The sequence below is a fragment of the Oenanthe melanoleuca genome, chromosome 12, assembly GCF_029582105.1.
Source record: "Oenanthe melanoleuca isolate GR-GAL-2019-014 chromosome 12, OMel1.0, whole genome shotgun sequence".
Classification (NCBI taxonomy): Eukaryota; Metazoa; Chordata; class Aves; order Passeriformes; family Muscicapidae; genus Oenanthe; species Oenanthe melanoleuca.
This window is the reverse complement of record NC_079346.1, coordinates 12173173-12194353: the sequence shown is the minus strand read 5'-3', so window position 1 is coordinate 12194353 and position 21181 is coordinate 12173173. Positions and strand designations below refer to the sequence as shown.

The window sequence follows — 21181 nt, the reverse complement described above, 5'->3', positions numbered from 1 at the left end:
CATAAACATTAACTCTAGCTAACCTTGGCCAAACTGACTTTAGATTATAAAGGCCATCATTTTCCACATGCCTCAGAAAACACTACCACAAGAAATTAATGTTATCTCTGACTGAAGAAGAACACCTGCTCTTCTTTCTGCCATTCACCTGATGCTGAGACTATGACAAACTCCACATCACAGTTCATCTGCTCATCAGAACTGGGAGGTACCTCTCTGTGTTCTCTCCAGATCTCTTTGATAGAAAGAAGTGGAAACAAAATGACCAACACAAACACGGGACAAAAAAATAATCCAAACCAAGTAATATTATTTTTAAAATATCTTTTTGAAAAAAAATTAATTCCTATATTCCTAATTCTCCAGTTGAATGGGAAAAGGCCATCATGCCCAGAATTAGCAGCAAAGATAAATGAATTTAAGTATATTCAATGTTTACATTACATTCAGCTCCTATTACTGATAGGTTACATAGCTGTTTCAGTTTCACCCAAAGGAGCAGGCTTGTAGCCCACAGAGACCTGTAAGTCTCAAAAAAACCCTTCTTCCCACCCCCTTACACTCCCCCCCTTTTTAAATCTTATCATTTTTCCAATTGCCTGAAGGCTTCATGTTTCTTAACAGTCATATTATGACAATTTTTCATTGAGACAATTATTTTGCCTCCAAATGCACCCCAAAACAATATTATTGTCCTGGGACAATCGAGAACCCTGCCTGGTAGAAATAAAGTGAGTGTCACAGAAGTCACTGAAACATTTCTCACCTCAAATGCAAAAATGTGGGAGGAAGGGTTTACCTAACACACACTCTGGGAAGTTTTCCAGAATCTTTATTTAAGAAGTGTTTAGTCTGACACAGTTCCCTCCAAAGCCCTGGAGAGATGCTAGAAATATCCACGTGAGGATAAAGCATGAATGAAAGAGACGCACTAAAATCCTGTTCCAAACTGTGGTTCATGTCACTTTGTCTCAGCGCAGATCTGCACTGCAACCACAGAAACTCAGAGCCAGCATTGCACTGCTGCCTTCCTCAGCACATTCCTGCTGGATGACACTTCACATCAACATGTGTGAAACTCGTACCAGAAGACTCATCTGTCACACATCTCTCTCGTACACCCGGGATTGTCGCGCGTTTTCTTCTGATGTTCTTCTTTAAAAAAAAAAAAAAAAAAAAAAAAAAAAAAAGCCCTGCTGCCCTGCTGATGACAGCACACTACATGAGAAGGATATTTGATCTGATTTAATATTGCAATTGCTTGCTCAGCTATTTCATTAATTGAGACCATTAGCAATAACTGTATCCAGTTACTGGTCTGACTGCAACTGAACTGCAACTGAAATTTGCAGACAAGAAGTTGCAGCTCTGCTGCTGACTGGTCCATCAGGTCCTTCCAACCATAGCCCAGAAAAGCTTTTTTTCTTTAAAATACCTAATTAACAAAGCATCTCCACACAAACAAAAGAACAGGAAAAAAAAGCTCCACCACCTCCTGAGTATTTCCAGTCTTTTTCTGCATCCTCCACAGCATGTCCAGCCCAGCCTGACAGCAATCAGCATCACACCTCCTCTGCAGCACTCCACGTTTCATTGCAATTTCCTTCTGGATCAAATCTTTTGACTGCAACTCCTGGCTCACCCTAGGAGTTCTCAGGATCAATCCAGCCATTATCTTCCAATACATAAATCAAGCTTTCCATACTTCTGCAGTAACTTCTTCAGACCTCCAAATAAATCAGGTACACTTTGTATGATTCTCATTTAGACATACAAACTTCCCCTTATTATAAATTCAGATCAGAGCACCGTCACATTGCCCAGGCACTTTGCTCCTGCACTGTGAAAGCAAACAATGAGTGGAAGGAGTGATTCCACCAACAGCCCAATTCCTAAATTTAGTGCCCCTGTCTCTTTTCAGTCACAGCTTTTTGAGGGCAAGCTGTGCTATCTCACAATGATTCTTCACTCCCACACCCCTCCACTGTGCACAGGGAATCCTGACACACTGAGCCCAGCTCCCAGGGCGTGCTCTGGGGCTGCTTTAGGCACAGGGTCAAGAGGTAAAGAAATCTGCCCTCTGCATCCTGCCTGAGGAAAACTAGTGCAGGCAGCAGGTCTGGAGAAGCATAAGAAATATTGATGTCTTGAACCAGTAATCATGAAAGGGAAGAGTAACAGCTCCTGCTCTTCTCTCTTCCTCAACACAGAGTTGTGGTGTCACATCCAACCAAATCCAAAGTTGTTATTTTTCCTTCAGAGTGGTAGAGCTCTTTCCTTCTTATATCCACTTCATTCTGCATAACCATTTACTTTATGGAGTATTTACCCTCCAAATCAAATCTCAAAAAAAGCGAATCAAAAAGCAAAAGAAAAAAAAAACCTGAGAAATTACAAAATATCCTTCCTCATTTAAATAATTTCTTTCTATTTTAACCTTTGCATGGCTTTCAGCAAACTGAAATGGAAAGTGCAGAACAATGCTGACAAGTTCAGGGATGAGTGGGATGAAACTGAACAACAGTGCATCATTTTGTCCCATCTTGTCCCAGTTTGTATCTTTTCATTGTTCATCATTATGGTTTCTGCTTATTTTAGAATATAATATTTTCCTTTTTTTCCCTTAAAGTAGAATACCAAATAAATAACTTTCTACTTTACTATTTCTTATAAAACGAAATTTAAAAAAGTTTAAAACCACACAAAAAATCAGATTGATCTAAATAAACTCATCTCAAAATGTCATCTCTTTCAAATGTTTAAATGCTAAAACATTGATTCTGAATGTGTAGCAAACAGACTAAAAGAGAATGACATGTCAGCAATCTGCCTGTTATCCAATGTGACAACTATGCTTCTCACTCAGAATAACCAGTCTCTCAGAGGAGTAATGTATATCACAGATTCTCTCAGTTTTCAGTAGTACACTATCTCAATTTCTCCAGGGGAGTTATCTTTGAACAACATATCACTCTGCCCTTGGAACCATCAACCTGACATTTGACAAAACTGTGGATGGCTTGTAGGTTAAATTTAAAACTCCACTGAACCTTCCCTTGCACATCTCACTGAGCTCTGGCCTCCCATGGAAACAATTAGGAAGGCCAACATCAGAGCTGGTGGGAAACTTTCTAGCACTGGTCAGTACAATTCACATGGAAAAATATCCATCTCCTCCTTATCTGCAGGTTAAAAAGTTTGGGGAGTATACAACCTGCTGTAACCTAAAAGTGTGGGGATGTCACTGTACTGATGGTTGCACTCAGAATATTTTTATCTTGTACAGGCAGGTGCACATGAGGGCATTATGCCAATGTATTTGATTTTCTTGTTTGTCATCCTACCATTTTATAAAACAGATGCAGCATTTTTCTAACCATAACCTCATAGGAGTATGGATGACTAAAATGACAGCTAAGAACATACTGATCAGCAGAAATTATGGAAATTAATAAATCTGTGTCTTAAATTAAATTTTGACCTTAATGAAGATTCAAGCTGAGAAAACTTAACACTTCACTGAATTCCCACAATAAATTCTAATCATACTCTACAACTCATCTGGGACTCTACGGATGGAAGTTGGCAAGGTTATGAGGACAGTTTGCTTCAACAAGGTCAGTCAGTTTTTTAGGTCAATAAAACATAACAGAAATTGCACCTCCAACTGCTGAACAAATGTTTCTGCATACCAATCATCGAATTCCAGTGAAATCAACCATAATGACAAGCACATAGCATAATACCTTTCTTTAGGCTCTCTTAGCTAGAGAGGTTTTCAATCAATGTTGAGTATGCTCTGATAGAAATGCAAAGTGGTCACATTCAGACAATAATTTCATCATGGTCAACTCTATAATAAATGCATTTAATTACTTCTGGAAGAAAGAAAGATTCTGAAAATAAATTGTTGAAGTATTTTCACAGTCTGGGTCTAATAACTATCCCTTCAAGCATATAATGTGCTTGAAGTAGATAGACAGTAAATTTAGAATTCATCCAATTCTTTACTGCAATCCATAAGCCTCAAATTTCAGAAACAAAACATTCCAGCTGGAAAGTAACTTGTGATTGTGACATGCACTAAAGTACATTGGGGGAAAAAAAGTCTTGTCAATCTTTTTGCAATGAGCCATCTTTAGCTGTGCAGTTTGAAGACATCCTGTCAGAGACTTCTCTGACGTGTCTGAACTGTGAAATGGGAATTGTACTTAGTTTTGAGGCTGAGGCAAAAACTCTCCCAAGAGAAAACTACAAAAAGATGTTTTAAGATTTTGCCAACTTACAATTTACTGCCACCCATAAGCATGAGAAAGAAAATTAACATCAAGGCCTACCAAGAGAAAAATGTCAAGCAGTTCAATTTTTACTTCCAGCATGCACCACAAGACATGTAATACTTGAAAAGTTTACTCAGAAACAGTGTGCAAAGACAAATGCCAGTTAACTTATCTACAACCTGGAAGAATTTAAAACACGAACCTGACTAGAGGAGGTTATACACAAACACAGCATAAAAACCCACAGAAACAACTCTTTTACAGTTATGTGCTGGTCCAGAATCTGGCCAGAAAAGCCAGCTAAATGTTTCCAAACCACTGCAGCTGCTCATATTCTGGTTGTAAGCAGTAAAAGAGGCAGTGGCATAGTATTAAGAATATGGATTGGGCTCGATGATCTTGAAGCTTTCTTCCAACCTAGTGATTCTGTGAATAAGTGTCTGATCTCAGGTGTAAGTCTCTCTTGTATACAATTGTCACTGTTTATTACCTGCTGGGTTGGGTTATCTACCATATTATTCCCAGTGTTGAACTCCCTAAACAAATATAACATAAGCAAAACTGAAAGAAGGAAAAATCTTCACATAAAACAACATACGGATTGAATATGTTGTTAATAAACATTTTTTCTTATAGGCATTCAAGAAAAATATTCATTCACTGGAAAGTTTCTGGTCTAGAAATGAAATGACCAAAAACTTCACAATGGGGACAAGCAGAATAAAAACAACAAAATACAAACAGAAGTTAATAATGTGGAATCAAAACAACCAAAGAAATGAAGCATCAATGAAAACCTTCATTGTGGAAGGAGCATTAAGTAGGAGAGCAGAAAATACTGACCTGGAAGTCAAGCTGGTTGGAGTAGGGATGAAAGCAGCAGTTTGGAGAAAAACAGATAGGGAGGAAGACAGCAAAAGAGAATAAAGGGAGGAACACATTAGTTCTTCAAAAATATAACAAGCAGATGTTATATTAGCAGATTATTAAAAAAAAAAAAAAAAAAAAGAAAAAGAAAGAAAAAAAAAAGAAAAAAAGGGAAAGGAAGGAAAAGCAAGAACTAAAATGAAATTTCTGCAGAGAAATTTCTACCTCCTTCCTGTGCACTGAAGAAAACAAACTTTAACTCAAAAGGGCATCTTGCCATTCGTGGACAGAGGAAAGACATCCAAATTGCAAATTCATACACACACCAAATAGAACAAATAAATTGGATTAATACTGGTAGCATTTGATGCCACACAAACATCTTGTCATGTACCACAAGGTCTTTCATTTAAATTATTATAGGCTGGTGACTCTCATTCATTAAGTCTTCCAATGGAAGTCAAAGCAGCTAAACAATTTGGCAACTTGTTCAAAGATATTTAGAAGTTCACAAAGCACCACGCTAATAATCAAAGATGAAGATTTGACACCCCACCCCACCCAGGGAATGCGGTCCCTTCCAATGCTGACAACAAATTTTTAATTCAGTTTGAAGAAGATAATTAATACTTCAGCACTGAAAATACGCTGATTTTTGATAACTTTATTTGTTAAAAAATACCTAACACACCATTTTCAAGTAAGTATGGCCAAAACAATCCCTACCCAGCTAGACTAGTCCTTAAATCTGTCCCTGATACACAGCATTTTGTGCATTTAGGAAAAGGAGCATATCTAACAGCCATAAAAGTACTCTTTCAAAAATGCAATTATTCCACATGCAGATATTTTGTCTCTTGTGCAATGACTTGTCACTGCTGTGTGGACTTACCTTCACAAGAATTCAAATCCAAACCAATTAAGAATTAATTAATTGCAGTCTGAATACCCCAAGAGCTTGAATACACTTCTACATTGTTATATACCCACTGCATATGAGAAGTAGATAACAACAACAAAAACCTTATTGTTTAAAAACAAACAAGCTTGTCTCATGGCTAGTCAAATATTTTTAAATGGACTTTTATATTGTTGCAACCATTGCTTAGAAGCTGCACTTAGCCAAGCAAATGACCAAGTATCTCACATACCACTGGAGAAAAGTAGATCCAAGATTTTGCAATCTTCTTTCTCTTTTCAGTCTAAATTTACCAATGGATAATTTATATTGTATTACATGCCAGTGCTCTTTTACTCTCTGAAATCACTTTTCTTTCCCAGCAGTGCTTACCCCTTCACATATTTATACAGAACAAGCACCCCTACAGAGCTTTGCCTTGCCAGAGAAATAAACCACTGCTGCTTAGACTCCTCCTGTGTCATGAGCACTTCATTCTTTCTTACCAGCCCTCTCTGCACCTGTTTCAGTTTTAATTCAACTTCCTGGCATATGACTGATGAGAAGCACACAGCAGCGTTCCACACAGAGCCTTGCCAGCACTGATGACATTAATACCTTCCTATGCTTACTGCAGATTTATTCTGACATATCAGGATTCACTCCTCATTATTTACTTCTCTGCTTCATTATTTACATGACTCATAATGACACAGCCATAAGCAAATTCACCCAATCTTTCTTTTCCTGAACTGTATCAAGGATTATCCTTAGTTTATATCACACAGCCTTACTGGTCCTAACTTCACAAACATGCATTTTATGCCATTGTATTTCACTTCATTTTGTGATTCAAACTCTCTATCCCATTTCATAAATATACTTCTCATTCTAACACCATTAATAAAAGCTTTAAACAATATACTCCTTCAATCCTGACAGTTCTGTTTCAGCTGCAACTCCCTCTTCTTGGTGAGGCTCTGCATTAAAGCTTGGCCTGATCTCTCCAGTTCCCTTTACATTATTAAAAAAAATCCCCCAAAAATAAAAAACAAAAAATGCTGAACCACATGTCCTTTATCAGCAAAACCAAAGAAAAACAGCAAGCTAAGTTTAACAACAGCACATTATACATTAAATATAATATCTTGCATTTAATTTTAAACTTTTAAACAGATAAATTGTGAAGATTGTAATAAAAGTTATCAAATAGCTTTAGTAAAAAAGAAGAAGTAGGTTTTCCTGTGTAGTAATAAGAAACTGTAAAATACAAAGTTAATATAGAGAGAGTAATTTAAGAAACAGATCAACATGATTATATATGAGCAATAATATTAATCTGAAGTGATGGCGCTCAGGAGTGTGATCATTTCTGAGCCAAGAAAATCACATTAAAACCAAAAGAATTACCATTCATATGAAGACTTCTTCATAATTATTAACAATGTTCACCTGCCAAGTAGCACACACTTATAAATTTAACTGCTCATATCTCAAAGGAGATATTTCTACTGAAGTATTTGACACTTTGTGTGTCAGTATTTTCTGACTAGTCAAACGTTAGTATTCATCATCTTGTTTTAATTTTTGATTGAATTTGTAAATGATAGCTTTATTACAACCATTTTTACTTTTCAAACTTATTTACATAAGCACACCTCATTATGTTGAAGAATTTACATGTGAATATAATAAATATTGTGAGGATACCACGATTTGCAATAGTCTAGGTTATCACTTCCTCAGAAATTTATGTTGATATATTTTGAAAATTTATGTTGTTGCAATTATCTTGCAAAGTAAAAAGGCTGGCATAGCAGTGAACATGGATCCCAGCAAGCTATGAGTGAATGAATGTATTTTAACATCACATTCATCCTCCTACAGGACCCCAGAGATGCCCTTGCATCTGAAGTTTGAGGAAATGTCAAATATATGCTAAAGGTCCATAGTGAAGCTTAACCACTCCATCTCACTCTAAGTACAGTACATCCTCTTCAGAAGTCTGTGCTCACTCAGTAGTACCACATCATTTTCTGAAAAGTTATTTCAGGGTCAACACCCCCATCAACAATAACAGACTAGAAACTGGTGTTCTAAAACTTCACTGCTAAGAGAACAAATTTGAAAAGAAAATGAATACAAAAACAGAAAATTCTCTCCACTGCATCACCCATTACAGGATTCTCAGACAGTAAGAACAGACCATTCTGACAATGCTGTACCAGTATCTCTGGACCCCTTCGTTCCTGGTGTCTTTGTAATTGTTGTTTTTAGTCAATAATTCTCAATTCAAATTAATTTACTGCTCTCATCAATTCTTTCTCTCTTTTTACATAAACCATTTAAATCAAATTAACATTTTCAGAAATTTGGGATCACAACCTCCAGTACTTCATCATGATCACCTTTTAATGTTGTCATTTTAATTTTCAAACATTCAACACATTCATAATTGCTATCTAATTAAGGTCTTAAGATTATCCTCTTGAATACAAGATTACTGTGCCTACTGTTGAGTCTGGTGTCACACAATAATTCAATTTTACAGTGCAAGGAGGGGATCAGTTGCTGTTTACACTTGGTGGTCTTGAATGGAACTATAGAAATGATCACAAAAATGATCATTGCAATATCATCACTTAAATTTCTTTTCTGGAGCCATTAAAAAGTTTTCTTCTGTTGAAGATCAACCAGTTTGTGATCAGACTTGATCACAATCAAACACATAAAAATTATGTGAAAACAAAGAATTCCTTCTTTCATTCAAGCAAGAGTGTCTAATTAAAGAAAGAGAACAAAGAGAACAGATCAATCAAATAAATAGCAGAACACCATAAGGGAGAAGGTTCCAAGACCTGTTTAATTACAAAGGGCATGAGACCAATCCCAAAACGTTCCTCTCTCCTTCCTCTCTCTTTCCATGGGAAGCCTCTACAACCTTCCCAGAAACAAGACAATCACTGCCTGGTCAACAAACATTCTTTTGAAGCAAACAAAAGACTGAGAAATAGTTACAACTGTTATTAAATAGTCATGAGATGGGTTAGAAATACTTACAAGTACTTTTCAGGACCTCTCAGAATGACTGGTGATGTTCACACTTGAAGAAACATGTAGGGGCAGGTCTGATTCACCAGTTACTAAAAGACAGGTTTGTTCCCCAACACAGTTTTCTGCCTGCAAATTGCACATGACTTTTCCTATATATGCTTGTTTTTTGAAGAGTATTAAAAAATGGAAACCTTAAATTTTTCCAAAGTCAGCTGACAGGAGATGCAGTTCTCAGGTAGCCCATTTTTGTTCTTTCACAAAGCATAACAATATTCTCTTAAAAAACATACCCTGCTTCTAATTTCTCTGCTTCTAAGATCAAGTAAGCAAAAATGCTACTCAATGTAAAAGAAATAATACAAAAATTACCTTTCTAACTCAGCAATTTTCTTATCTTTGTCATTCTTCTCATTCTCTACTTCCTTGAGTATTTCTAGAAGTCTGTCAACCTCAGCCTGAGCTTTGCCACATTCTTCTCTATAGTATGATGCCTCTTTGTCAAGCTGTTTCATTCTGTCTGCAAATTCTGGATTCATCCGTGCCTCCTCTTCAGCTTCATGAGCCTTCAGAATCAACATTTCAAAAAAAAGATAAGGATGACAATAACTTAAACAGCCTTAAGAGCTTTACTTCTTCAATCTCGGAGTTCAAGTTTTCATTAAAAAGGATTATGGGTATTCCTGTCTGATGATGCTTTTCTACAGATGCATTATAAAACAAAATGAAAAAATCTCGAAGCCAAATTGTCCTGAAAGGAGAGGGGAATTCTAAGGGTATTTTTACATTTTAAAGGTGTTGTTCAAATTTAAAAAAAAAAAACTCACCTTGTAATTAATTAAAATTTCATTTAATTAATTAATTAAATTACATTAAGCTCAATGTGTTTCGAATATATAGGCAATCTCTTAACAAATCATGACCTCTTTCCCTATATATAAATACACACACTTTGTCCATGTATCAATGTACAAACACAGATACATATATACATATTATATGTATCTGTATCATCAGATGTCTCCAATGCAGCTTGATACAAAGAATTTAAAGGAAAGAAATCGTTTTTAATGCAGAGGTGATTTTAAAAGACAAACCAATAAACTAAGAAGCTACTTTCAGCAGACATTTTACCCAATAATCCTTTTCATCTTATCATTAATACTTAACCTGAAACATCAGAGGAACAAGCCCATTGGTGAAAACAGCACAAACCTGGCAAACACATGCATGGATGGGTGGCAGTTTCACAGACAAGAGAGAAGGCAATGAAAACAACAACAGAGCAGAGCCCAGTCCAGCTCCCATCAAACCTAATGGCAAAAAGCCAATTAACTTCAATGGGAGCATGACCTGGCACCGAGTGCTTTAAACTGTTGGCTGGAATAATCACAGACAGATGGAAACAACGATGCACTGCAATGCTCAGCCTACCCCTTGCTTCCCATTATTCCTAATTGGCATCTTGAAAGAGCAGGCAAGGAAAAAACAAGTAGTTTAAGGCAGTGCACATTAAACATAGAAAATTCAGGTAACATACAGGATTTTTACAGAAATTCATGATATTTAGAACTGAAGGTCCTCCAACTATCTTAGTATGCAGAGAAGATGTGGACTTACTTATCCTTCTTAATTTCAGGGAATGGACAATGCAAGCAAGCAATGAAAGAAATGCAGATCAAAATGAAGCATGCATTTGTGGGAAAGAATTGATATAAACTACAGGTACTAGAAGGTCCATATTCTTTGCAATGGTTAAAATTTTCTGTATAAATAAAGAACAAGTCTGAGTTTACTGTAAGTACAACAAAAAATTGAAATTAGTAGGGAAGAAACTTAGGGAGTTTGCATGTAACATATCATTTAAGCATGAGGATAATAAGAAACAAGATAGTAGATATCCTACTAGGAGGTCTTTACTCAGATGAAATATTTCATCACCAAAAGAAGCCAAGGAATGACATGAGGAGCCTAATAAACCCACTGACCTTGCTCTTCAAAATCTCTGTTTTGATACATGCTCCAGTCCTGAATTCCATGCAGATATAGGACTTTTTAAACCCAGAACTTGTTTCAAGGTAACATTCAAGGAGTATATTGATTTTACTGTTTGAGATACCAGCAACAGATCTCTTTTCAGGCTCATAATCTTCCTTAATAATAAACTTGGATTTCTTTTATACCAGTTGTTAATTGTACCAAGAAATTTACTTTCAATTAGCTTTGTAATTTTTGAAGTCAATTTAGTACTCAGACTCAAGGCCAATTGTCTGAGAAAACACTTCAATTGTCCATCAGCACTATTACAATATTATACACTTTTTTATCATTAAGTCACTTTGCAAGGAAGAAATTAATTCCATAGGTAAATTCACTCTGCAAAAAGAAATACAACCCAACTCCTACCTTCAAGATACTAAGAAACAGGCAAAAAGCATATTGTTCCCTATTCTTCAGATTTCTCCTCATCTCCCAAGGGTAAATCCAGAATTTCACAGTTCCTCTCTAAAGGCTCTTGCTCTTTCATGTATCTCCTTGTCACCTTTCTGTCCCTTCCCTTTACTTTGGTACACAATTAATTACACACCTTGCTTCCATCATTTCATAGAGAGGAAAAAAAATAACCACCTTCCTCCTTCCAACTAGTCTCCATTTTAGCTTAAAGTCTCAGCTTCAGCCCAAACTTTTTCCCCATGTAGCTCTACCCTTCTCTTATCCCAGTGCAAGAAGCAATGCAGAAGCCTGTCTCTTTTTATGTTTCATTGCTACATTGCACCTTCTAGAAGGAAAATGCATAACTGAACGTGATAGCATCACCAATGCAGAGGTGCCAAATGTTCTACTATCATGGAGTATTCCTGTCACACAGCAGCTCAGAAATGTACTGAAAAATTATCTACTGCACAGCTGATAAACAAATCATCACCCAAAATAATAGATATATTCCTCATTTCACCCTTTAAATCTTTAACAGCATGCTAAGGAAATCAGAAGGAAGTTGCAAAAGTATTTTCAGTTCTTGTGTTTTCTGTGGTACTCATGCTATTCCATATTTGTGGGATGTGTTTTTGGAAAATTCTGCAGCACAAACTGTGTCACTGCATTTCCCCAACATGAAGTGGAACTTTTAAGGTATGATTAAATCATCCAACCAATGTCACATATAAATCAATGTAAACATTCAGTTACTACAAGGTTATTCTTAAAAAAATAATAATAAATTTTTTTTAAAAATCACCCACCAGTATTGCAAACCACCAATTTAGTCAATTGCCTATACTTTTCAAAGCACTTTGAGAATCTTTTTTGGACTATTGGCAGGAACCAGATTTCTACAAGGATATTGCCCAAATGAAGAAGTAAAGGATATTTAGTTTAAAAGGGAGAGCAAGAACAAAAGACAGTTTTTACAAAGCTTTCTGCAGGCAGTACTTTAACCTGCAATTCCTGTCACACTGGGAATCTTCAGACTGTAAGCACAGCTGCTGATACTAGAAAAGAGCAAAACACAACCCATTTGATAGTGCCAGGACAAAGGCATAGAATTACTTATAAGATCCTGTTTTATTTTATGGCTTTGAAAGATGTGCTTGGATCTGAACTAGGCACCTTTGTGAATTTGTTGTCTACAGATCAGGGGGGATTTGTTGACAGATGGAACTTGACTTTGGAGGTCAAACAGTAGACCCAAAGGAGTTAAAAGGCAGCTCAGTGGATATTGCCCCTGCTCCTGGCAGGACAGGGCAGATTTCTTTGGCTGTTTTCAGGTATAGACTGAACTGTTGGATCAGCTCTAGGCAGAAGCTGCATGGTATCACATGAATCAGAAAGTCTCTGCCTTTTTCTGCTGTCTCTCCTTTTTCTGTTTAATTTCTATCCCCTGTTTACTCCCTGAGTTCTCTGCTACCTTGGAAAACACATTTTCCATTTCTATGGGGCTTTTATGTGTAAGAGGGACTAGTCCATGTGTATTTTTCAGCTTTCTTAAATCTGTATCTGCAAATGATAACCCTTGTGTGTGCAGATTAGGTTAATTTCAAACTAACCCACTCACTTTATGATGCTTTTTCTCTCAATATTATGACTGTGAGGTTGTATGTTATTTTTACAACTAAGTAAAAATAGCATATCACTCTACCATTAGAATTTCACAAATTTTTACATCAATTATACATCTGTTCTTATCTTTGCTTCATAAGCACTGCAAATGCTTTAGAAGAAAAGTAACATTTCCTTATGTAAACCACAAATTTCCTACAGAAACATCATAACAACGTGGCACAGACATGCAACATGAATTATTTAGGCTATTAAAGTCTTATAGTACAGTCATGCATAATTCTGCATAACAGAAATGAATGGATAGATAAGTATTTAATTTTTAAAGCTTCAGACACAAACATACACAGAAACCAAGTGGGTACTTGAAATTTGAAAAAAAAAAAAAAAAAAGAAAAGGAACAGCAGAATTTACATGCAAGATATTACTTTGTGAGATCCTTCAAATTTTATTACTTTCAAGAATAAATGGGGAAAAAAGATTGCTGTCACATGATTTTTCTTGTCTCTAAAACTCAGGAGGTTTCCATTGAACCTTAGGGACTGCTCTAAGCTATAATGTATTCTGCAAGTACTTAAAATTTTAATCTGACATTTTTCTGATAGAAGATCTTGGAAAATTTGGTCTTTAATATTAAGGTTCACCTGAACTACAGACTCAGCATGATATTTTCATTACAGCACAAAGGCAACAATGTAATTTCTTATAAGCAATTTTGCACAAAATCTCATTGGGTATTTCAAAAACTTTGCCCTTAAAGCAGGAAGAAACTATGTCCAATTGTATTGACAGCTTATTCTCATATATGTAGGAGAAGAAGAAAGGTGAGCAAGAGAAGTTTATTTTTAAAAATCATCTTGTGGGTATAGTATGACTGCTGCCTGGTGCCAAAGGAAAAGGATCTTGCATCCATTGTTTTGCAACTTCCAACAGGCTGTCCTTTTGAAAATTATCCACATAAAGGCAGAAAAACAGTTAAGAAAAGGACTGACTTTGGAATACTGCACACAAACAGATTAGGAAGTAACAAATGAATTCTATGCAGCAGAATCACTAATATTGAGCTAATGGCTGGCCAGCATTTATGAAAACCAAGCTGAAAACTAACAGTAAAAAGACTCCAGTCTGAAAAGACATGCACAGGAGTAGTGCAATGATATGAATAGAAACATAACTACCACAAAAGTGACCCAAGATGATACAGAAAAAAAAAGGGGTTTATCATTGAAAGGGACAAGCTCTTTCTCCAGCACTGTGCTGGAGGGTAAAGATGATAATATCAGGTTTTGTTATTGTGCTACAATTTATGACTAAATTCTAAACACAGGTAACCAATAACTTTAAAAGTAAATACAGCACATTCTGTGGGACTCTCTTTTCCTATACAAAAGTCATGACATATCCATTACATGGTTACAACTACAAAACCTAACCTAATAATAGATTCCAAAGCTGGAATCCTGGTCCATGGCAAAGCTCCCATTGACTTCAGTGATGGCAATACCTCCTCTAAAATGTTAAGTGTAGTATCACATTACTCAGCTACAAACCCAGTTCTTCTATATATACACTATCCCAATTACATAGTGATTCTGACCAGGATTACTATGTAAACTATAGCTTTTAAACTGCTCTTACAGTTACATCATTTTTCTGGCCTGTGATGCTCACAGCACATTAAATGTAACAGTCTCAGGCAGAAAGATGAAAACTCCTCTCTGCAGAGAAAATGTTTGTTGCTGCTCTTTCTCAAATTGCAAAAAGGAGTCAAGTAAAAAGAGATATTGTGGAATTAAAGCGGACATTGGTGATAATATTAATACTAAACATGCCAAAGCAATAGTGTACTTTTGAAAAAACTGCCTTTTGCATTTATTTTTTTTTATTTTTCAGTATTTTCTTCACTTAAATACAAAGTTACCATGTTCCTAATGTATATATGCTTTTATGAGCCAAACTGATCTGTTTTAGTCAAACAGACTTTTGAAAATATACTATTCATTTCCTAGTTATTATTATTCACCCAATTAACTCAGTCATAAGATAAATTGAATAAATTAGGAGTTATATAAGTTTGAAGGATCAAATAAAGTATTGCACAGGGAGGAATTAAAAAGCAAAGCAAAAGGAAAAAAAATTCTGCATGCGTTTTCTAATGGAGAAGTTGAGGACCTAAAGGACGTTTGTTTTCTCAGAAACACAGTATGTACCTATTTAATACATTTCAGATTCTTAAAATTGCCTTCAAGTCCACAAAGTTCATTTCTTGGGATATAATGGATACAGCATAGTGAGCATCAGGAGTGTTCTGCAAAGCTCCACAGAGGAAGAGCACAACACAGTAGGGGAATGGATCCTCATGCTTCCATATGTTACAGCGGGCATTTTAAAAAGGAACTTACTGGATTGTACATCTGATTGAACAACTGCTCAGCTTGCTACATTGCAAAGTTGGTAGGGAGTGAAGCACAGACAGGAAAAGAAGGAAAGATCCAGGAAAACAGCATTAGCTCAACAAAACCAGTGCGTTCGCACAGAACTCGTCATTAAAAAAAAAAAAAAATTGGGAAAAAAAAGTAGAAATTTAAGATTCTAAACATTCCTTGGTGAAAGTGAGAGGCACTGGGGAAACATAAATGTTGACTTTGGCTCCTAAAAAAGAATAGCTGGAGTAAGAAATTTAAGGTTTGTGTTACTTTCCCTTTCTCAAGTTAAATAACCCATGAAATAAAGAGAGGTGTCCACTTTTGATGATACATTAAGTGCTGGTCTCAAGCAATGAATCACGAGAAGTGCTTTTGGCTGAGGCTGCAATTTATCACCAAAGCTTCAAAGACAGTAATAATAAAAGATTAATTAAATAGTATCATTAAATTTATTACTTTCCTTTTGTTTAATACAATACTGAATTTTCTATGCAGAATGACTTTCAAACAGTACAGCTTGGCAAATAGTACTTTAGCAATTGCAAATATGTCAGTAAGCAAGTAAATCTAAGATAATGAAAAACAACAAAAGGAGGAAATTCTAGAGTGGATAATAAAGATTATATATACACACATATATATATAAAACACTCTGCTACCTATTGGGTAATTCCTGCTGTTCTTTCACAAGTAGCAATACAAAGTAAGTCAACAAAAATCTGTGGAATTTTGGGAAAAAAGCATTGACCATTCTCTGGTATTTAGAATTTTTTCTTTTCAAATGTTTTATGAATTTCAATCCTTAGCATTTGCCACAAAATGTTCAACAAAGCACGTCTATAATTTAAAACTTTACTTTTTATACCAAAATTTAGCAGATATTATCACACAAATAATTGCTTTGTACAAATATCCTTTTCATTATTTTTGAAATATGCCTACTTTGTAAAATCGTGGGTTTTGAATCAGCATATTTTTTTCTTGCTGAACAGCAAAAAATCCAGTTGTGCAGTACTGAAAAATATTTGGATCTAATCAGATGCAATAAAATCCATCTTTATTATCAATAAATGACTCTTATTGTCTCCAAAAAAAACAGAAAGCGGGAAAAGCTGGGGAGGAGAAACACTGAAAATTGTTTTGGTGGGGTTATTTTACAGTTTTGGTTAGGACTTGCCCCTTGTGCACATTTTCCTTCAGACATAGCACTTACCACCATTAGTGCTCGTGCAGAACTAACTCCCAGCAAGCGTGCACAGAGTACTTCATGTTTCTTAGTTTAATTTTTTAAACTTATAAATCAGCATTGAACTATAATTCTTTTACAGCAGCATAAGAAAGCACGTCCTCTATGATATTTCTAGAGAGGAGTACTGTGTAAGCTCCTTGGAATTTTTTCAAGGAGACAGGCCCTTGGGGTGGGTTTTGAAAGAGAGATGCAAACTGTGCTGCTGCAGGGGTGATGCTCACACGTGAGCACACTCATGGGACACGTGGGCTCCTTATGGCCCTGTCACTGTCCCCTCCTCCTCTGACCCAGACATGTGCAAGAGTGATCCAGGGTTCTGTTTCACTCAGTCTCCTGAGGAGTGAGAACACGGTGCAGGAATTTTTCTGGGGACCAATTACTTTTAACGCAGGGTATTTACAGGTTTGAACATAAAGTATTTCATTAAAGAAAATGTGAATTGAAAATGACTGTTTGGAGTCTACTGTCATTAACAGTCACTGTTTCTGTTCAATTAAGCATGCCCAGAAAGAAGGTTGTAACTACATTTTATTGTGGAAATACCTGGTCTCCTACAAATGGTGGGTGAATTTCCATTGGGGCTTTATGCTGTATTTATGATATAATAAAACTATTATGTTTTCAACTTCCATTCAATAACTGTTTGTATTTATACACAAGAAACATGCTCCCTTTTTATACAAAAGACATCCCAGACACTCTCTGACTTTTGTAAGTGCTTGTTTTTCCATGACTGTATGATGTGTTTATATGTGCAGTCATAAACAATTGACTTAGGATTTCAAGTCCTTCAAGAGATTTTTGATGAGGATTTTTTAAGTGATCTGTGCTTCCAGGGCTCTTTTAACTTTATTTTTTAAATAAAAAAAAAGATATTTCAGATTTTAATGAAGTATCTGTTATAGGGCAGTGCAAAGTAAACAAACATATATTCTAACAAACTAAAGCAAACTAAATGACTTCCAGAGAAATCTTTTCTTTGGAGATTTTAATTCTGCCATCAAAAGCATTTTTAAGCTATCGGACATTTAAATTATTTGTGCTTCCTTTTGCATATGTTTATTGAAAAAAGGCTCCCTTCCTCTCAACTAAAGATCTACTGCAGGCACCTAATTGCACATACTAATTCTGAATTAAGAAAGAATACAAGTATAAGGTTTACACACTGGTATCCTTTATACTTTGCAATACCTTCTTCACAGGCCAGGCTATTGAAACAATGCTTAATCACTGAGCAGGATACTACTCAACCTGGGTAAAAAGAGTGTCAGAATATTATGCTAACAGTGGTAACATTCACAGAACAAGTATTATTTACCAGAAAATGAAAAGATATATCATTATTTAAAAAAAAAAAAACAAAAACAAACACTTGATGTACACTTAGTCATGAATTGCAGAAGGCAAACGTAATGCCTGATCCCATCAAATACATAACGAGAACAATGAGAGCAGACATTACCAAACAACACAGAGAAAGGTCAAAGAAACAATGGTATCAAAACACTTGCAAATCATTTAAGCAAAATTTAGTTTACTGCAGCAATTTAAGTAAAACCATGTAATAAAATACAGGGTTTCTATGTTTTCCTTAAATGCTTGCTTCCACTTCTTGCTGAATAGAAACGTTGAATTGCCAGCTGATATAAACTTTTGATTATTTTGCTTAATTATAACAAACATGTTCACCAACAAAGCCAAAAATACATCAAAATAAAACCTAGCTGGAGTTTTCATTTGAGAAGCTGATTTTTTTGATTAGGAATGCCAGCATTTCTTGGACGAGCCTTCATTTTTTTCTCGTCCTGCAAACATTTCAGTTTACTTCTAAAAGTGGTGCTAATTCACATACATATAAATTGGTGGTTTGGTAATTTCTTTCTGCCCTTTTCCCTCCAATGTCCTGCTCTCAGTTCTATTTGTTGCAGCTTCTCAGAATTCCCTCATAGAGGTACTCAGGACAATTTCTGAGGCTCACTAGTGGCTTTGGTACAAACCTCTAGAGAAAAAGCAGTATTTGATGCAAGCATCAGCAAACAGCATAAGATGGGTAGATTCTAGATTTACTCCAGAAGAGTAAATAAGCTCATCATTTCAAAATGAGGGTATGGGATGCTGATTTTTGTTTTGCTGATCATTTGTTTTAAGATGGAACTTACCTTTTTCAACTGTGCTTCCAACTTACTACACTCTTCTTTCTTTTGTTCTATGGCTATTTCTAAAGACTTAAGTTTGGAGTCTCTTTTCAGCCCTGCTGATGCCAATGAAGATGCATGTTCTTTGAGATCGATTAAACTAGACTGCAAAATGACCAAGAGTAAAAAGTTAATTCCTAGTCACCGGGACACTAACTCATTGCCAACTTAGCAATCACTCGGATCCTGCTCCCCCTCCCCCAAAAACAGCTGACTCAAAGATAAGCATTGATAGCAAAAGACACCATTTTGTGTATACAATAGGAACCACAGGAGCTGGCATGCAGTGAAACACAGAAACATTCATAATACAGACGAGCTCGTGCCATATTCTGGAGGTACAAACACACTGAAAACTCTTTCTCTAACTGACAAACAAGAACAGGAGCAGCAATGGAATATCTCAGCCTAGTGGAAGCTTAGGTAAAGAACAAAGTAGAGATTATGATGCACAGCTCTGTAAAAACTGAAGCAATATTTACAAGTATGTACAAATAAGGACTGTGAAGAATGCTTAAGAAAGCAGCAGTTCTGAAGCTGACCACTGAAGTGGCAGAATTTCAGTACTTGACACCATTCAAGAATAATCCTAATGCACTTTCTTTCATCCTAATGACATAGATAGAAAAGCAGAGTTTTTAAGAAAAGACTGACCTCTTTTTCTGTTAGTTCAGCCTGTAAAGCATTAACTTTCTCCTTCAGGTCCTTGTTTTCTTTTTTATAAGATTCAATTTCTTCAAGTCTTTCTCTGTCATCTCGATCCCTTTGCTCCTTCAGACGCTCTATTATTCTTTCCTAACAAGGCAAAGAATTGCCAAACAGAAAGTTGTGAATCATTTTAAGAAAATATAGAATTAAATTTGTTTGCATTACATAGCACTTATTAAAAAAAAACCTTCAGAAGCAGAGGATGATTGAGTCAATGGTATTAAAGTCAATGCTTGATAAGAGTAACATAGTACAGGTACTTCAAAGAGCTATATATGAGTATCTTTTGTTTTGTGATAGATGTGGAAAGATATTCACTTCAATAATGTATTTCTTGTATTCATAAGTTATTGAAGTCTTGGATAAAAGTTCAAAACAAGCCATGAGTAGCTTCCTCAGAGGCCATGACCAGTTAACTCAGCTACAATTCTGTTATTACTCCACTGTGCTTGCAATAAGATGCCAAGGTTCCAGATCTAATCAGAAATCAGCCACCTGCTAACTACCAGTAATTTGCAGTTTACATGTATTATATTTTGTGATGTTAAAAAAACAGTTGTCCAAGACACAGGAAAAAGTACCCTGATACAGATTTAAAAACACAAAGGAAGGTTTTTCTCTGTCCAATTAACAGTAACTCTACAGACATTTAAACTCAACCCTGGTTTTGCACATTTTTCTGATTTCCAGTAACTATTTCAAGTTTTGCTGAAAATCACCAGTCATTGATTGTGTGTTTATTTCATGGGTGAAATGGGAAAAGCAGACATAGTATGCTGCGACATGGTTTTGTTAAGCTCTGATTATTTTCTACAAAATCACATTTCATCAATACTTGAAGGATGCAAACACTAATCAGAGAGAAATACTTAGGGTAGAATGAAATAACCACTAGAATTGCATTTCATTGCACCTCTGTCCTGCCCTGCTGACACACACCTGGGAGAGCTGCACCCAGCTCTGGGGTCCCACCAAGGACACATTGCTGGAGAGGGTCCTGAGGAGGACCAGGAAGGTCTAAGGGCTGCAACAGCCTGGTCTAATGAAGGTGTCCCTGCCCACAGCAAGGGGTTGGTGATGATCTTTAACATCCTTCCAGTCTAAACTTATGATACTAAATAACTTCAGGTTTGTTCCTAACAAACAATATAAATTCTTAATCCCTTGAATATCAATATTAAGATGCTGGCCTCCATAAAGGAGAACAGTTTAAGAATCATAAACATTCAGATTCCACATGGTTATATTCAGAATTAGTTTAATACCAATTCCTTCTTGAAGATTTATTTACCCAAATGATTTTTTCACCTATAACAAATTAAACATAACACTATTTCATCTTTTTAATGAACAGTATATTTTTTCTCAGTCAATCACAAAAGAAGACTAATTTATCTGTCAGCTGCATAAGGCTAAATGTCAAAAACGTGTTAAAAGGCCCTAATAT

General features: G+C 35.8%; 1 protein-coding gene across 2 annotated transcripts in view; it reads right to left on the bottom strand.

The window, feature by feature from the left end:
- The window catches only part of ERC2 (ELKS/RAB6-interacting/CAST family member 2), a 390835-nt gene that overhangs the window by 235116 nt on the left and 134538 nt on the right, over window positions 1-21181 (bottom strand). The window contains exons 9-13 of one of the 2 annotated variants that reach the window (XM_056501857.1): window positions 19681-19821; window positions 18991-19131; window positions 15559-15594; window positions 10531-10560; window positions 9469-9662 (exon numbers count right to left, since the gene is read on the bottom strand). In XM_056501857.1, coding sequence (XP_056357832.1) covers window positions 9469-9662; window positions 10531-10560; window positions 15559-15594; window positions 18991-19131; window positions 19681-19821 — 542 coding nt within the window. The remainder of the gene's footprint in view (window positions 1-9468; window positions 9663-10530; window positions 10561-15558; window positions 15595-18990; window positions 19132-19680; window positions 19822-21181) is intronic. The other variant, XM_056501859.1, reaches the window with a different exon arrangement.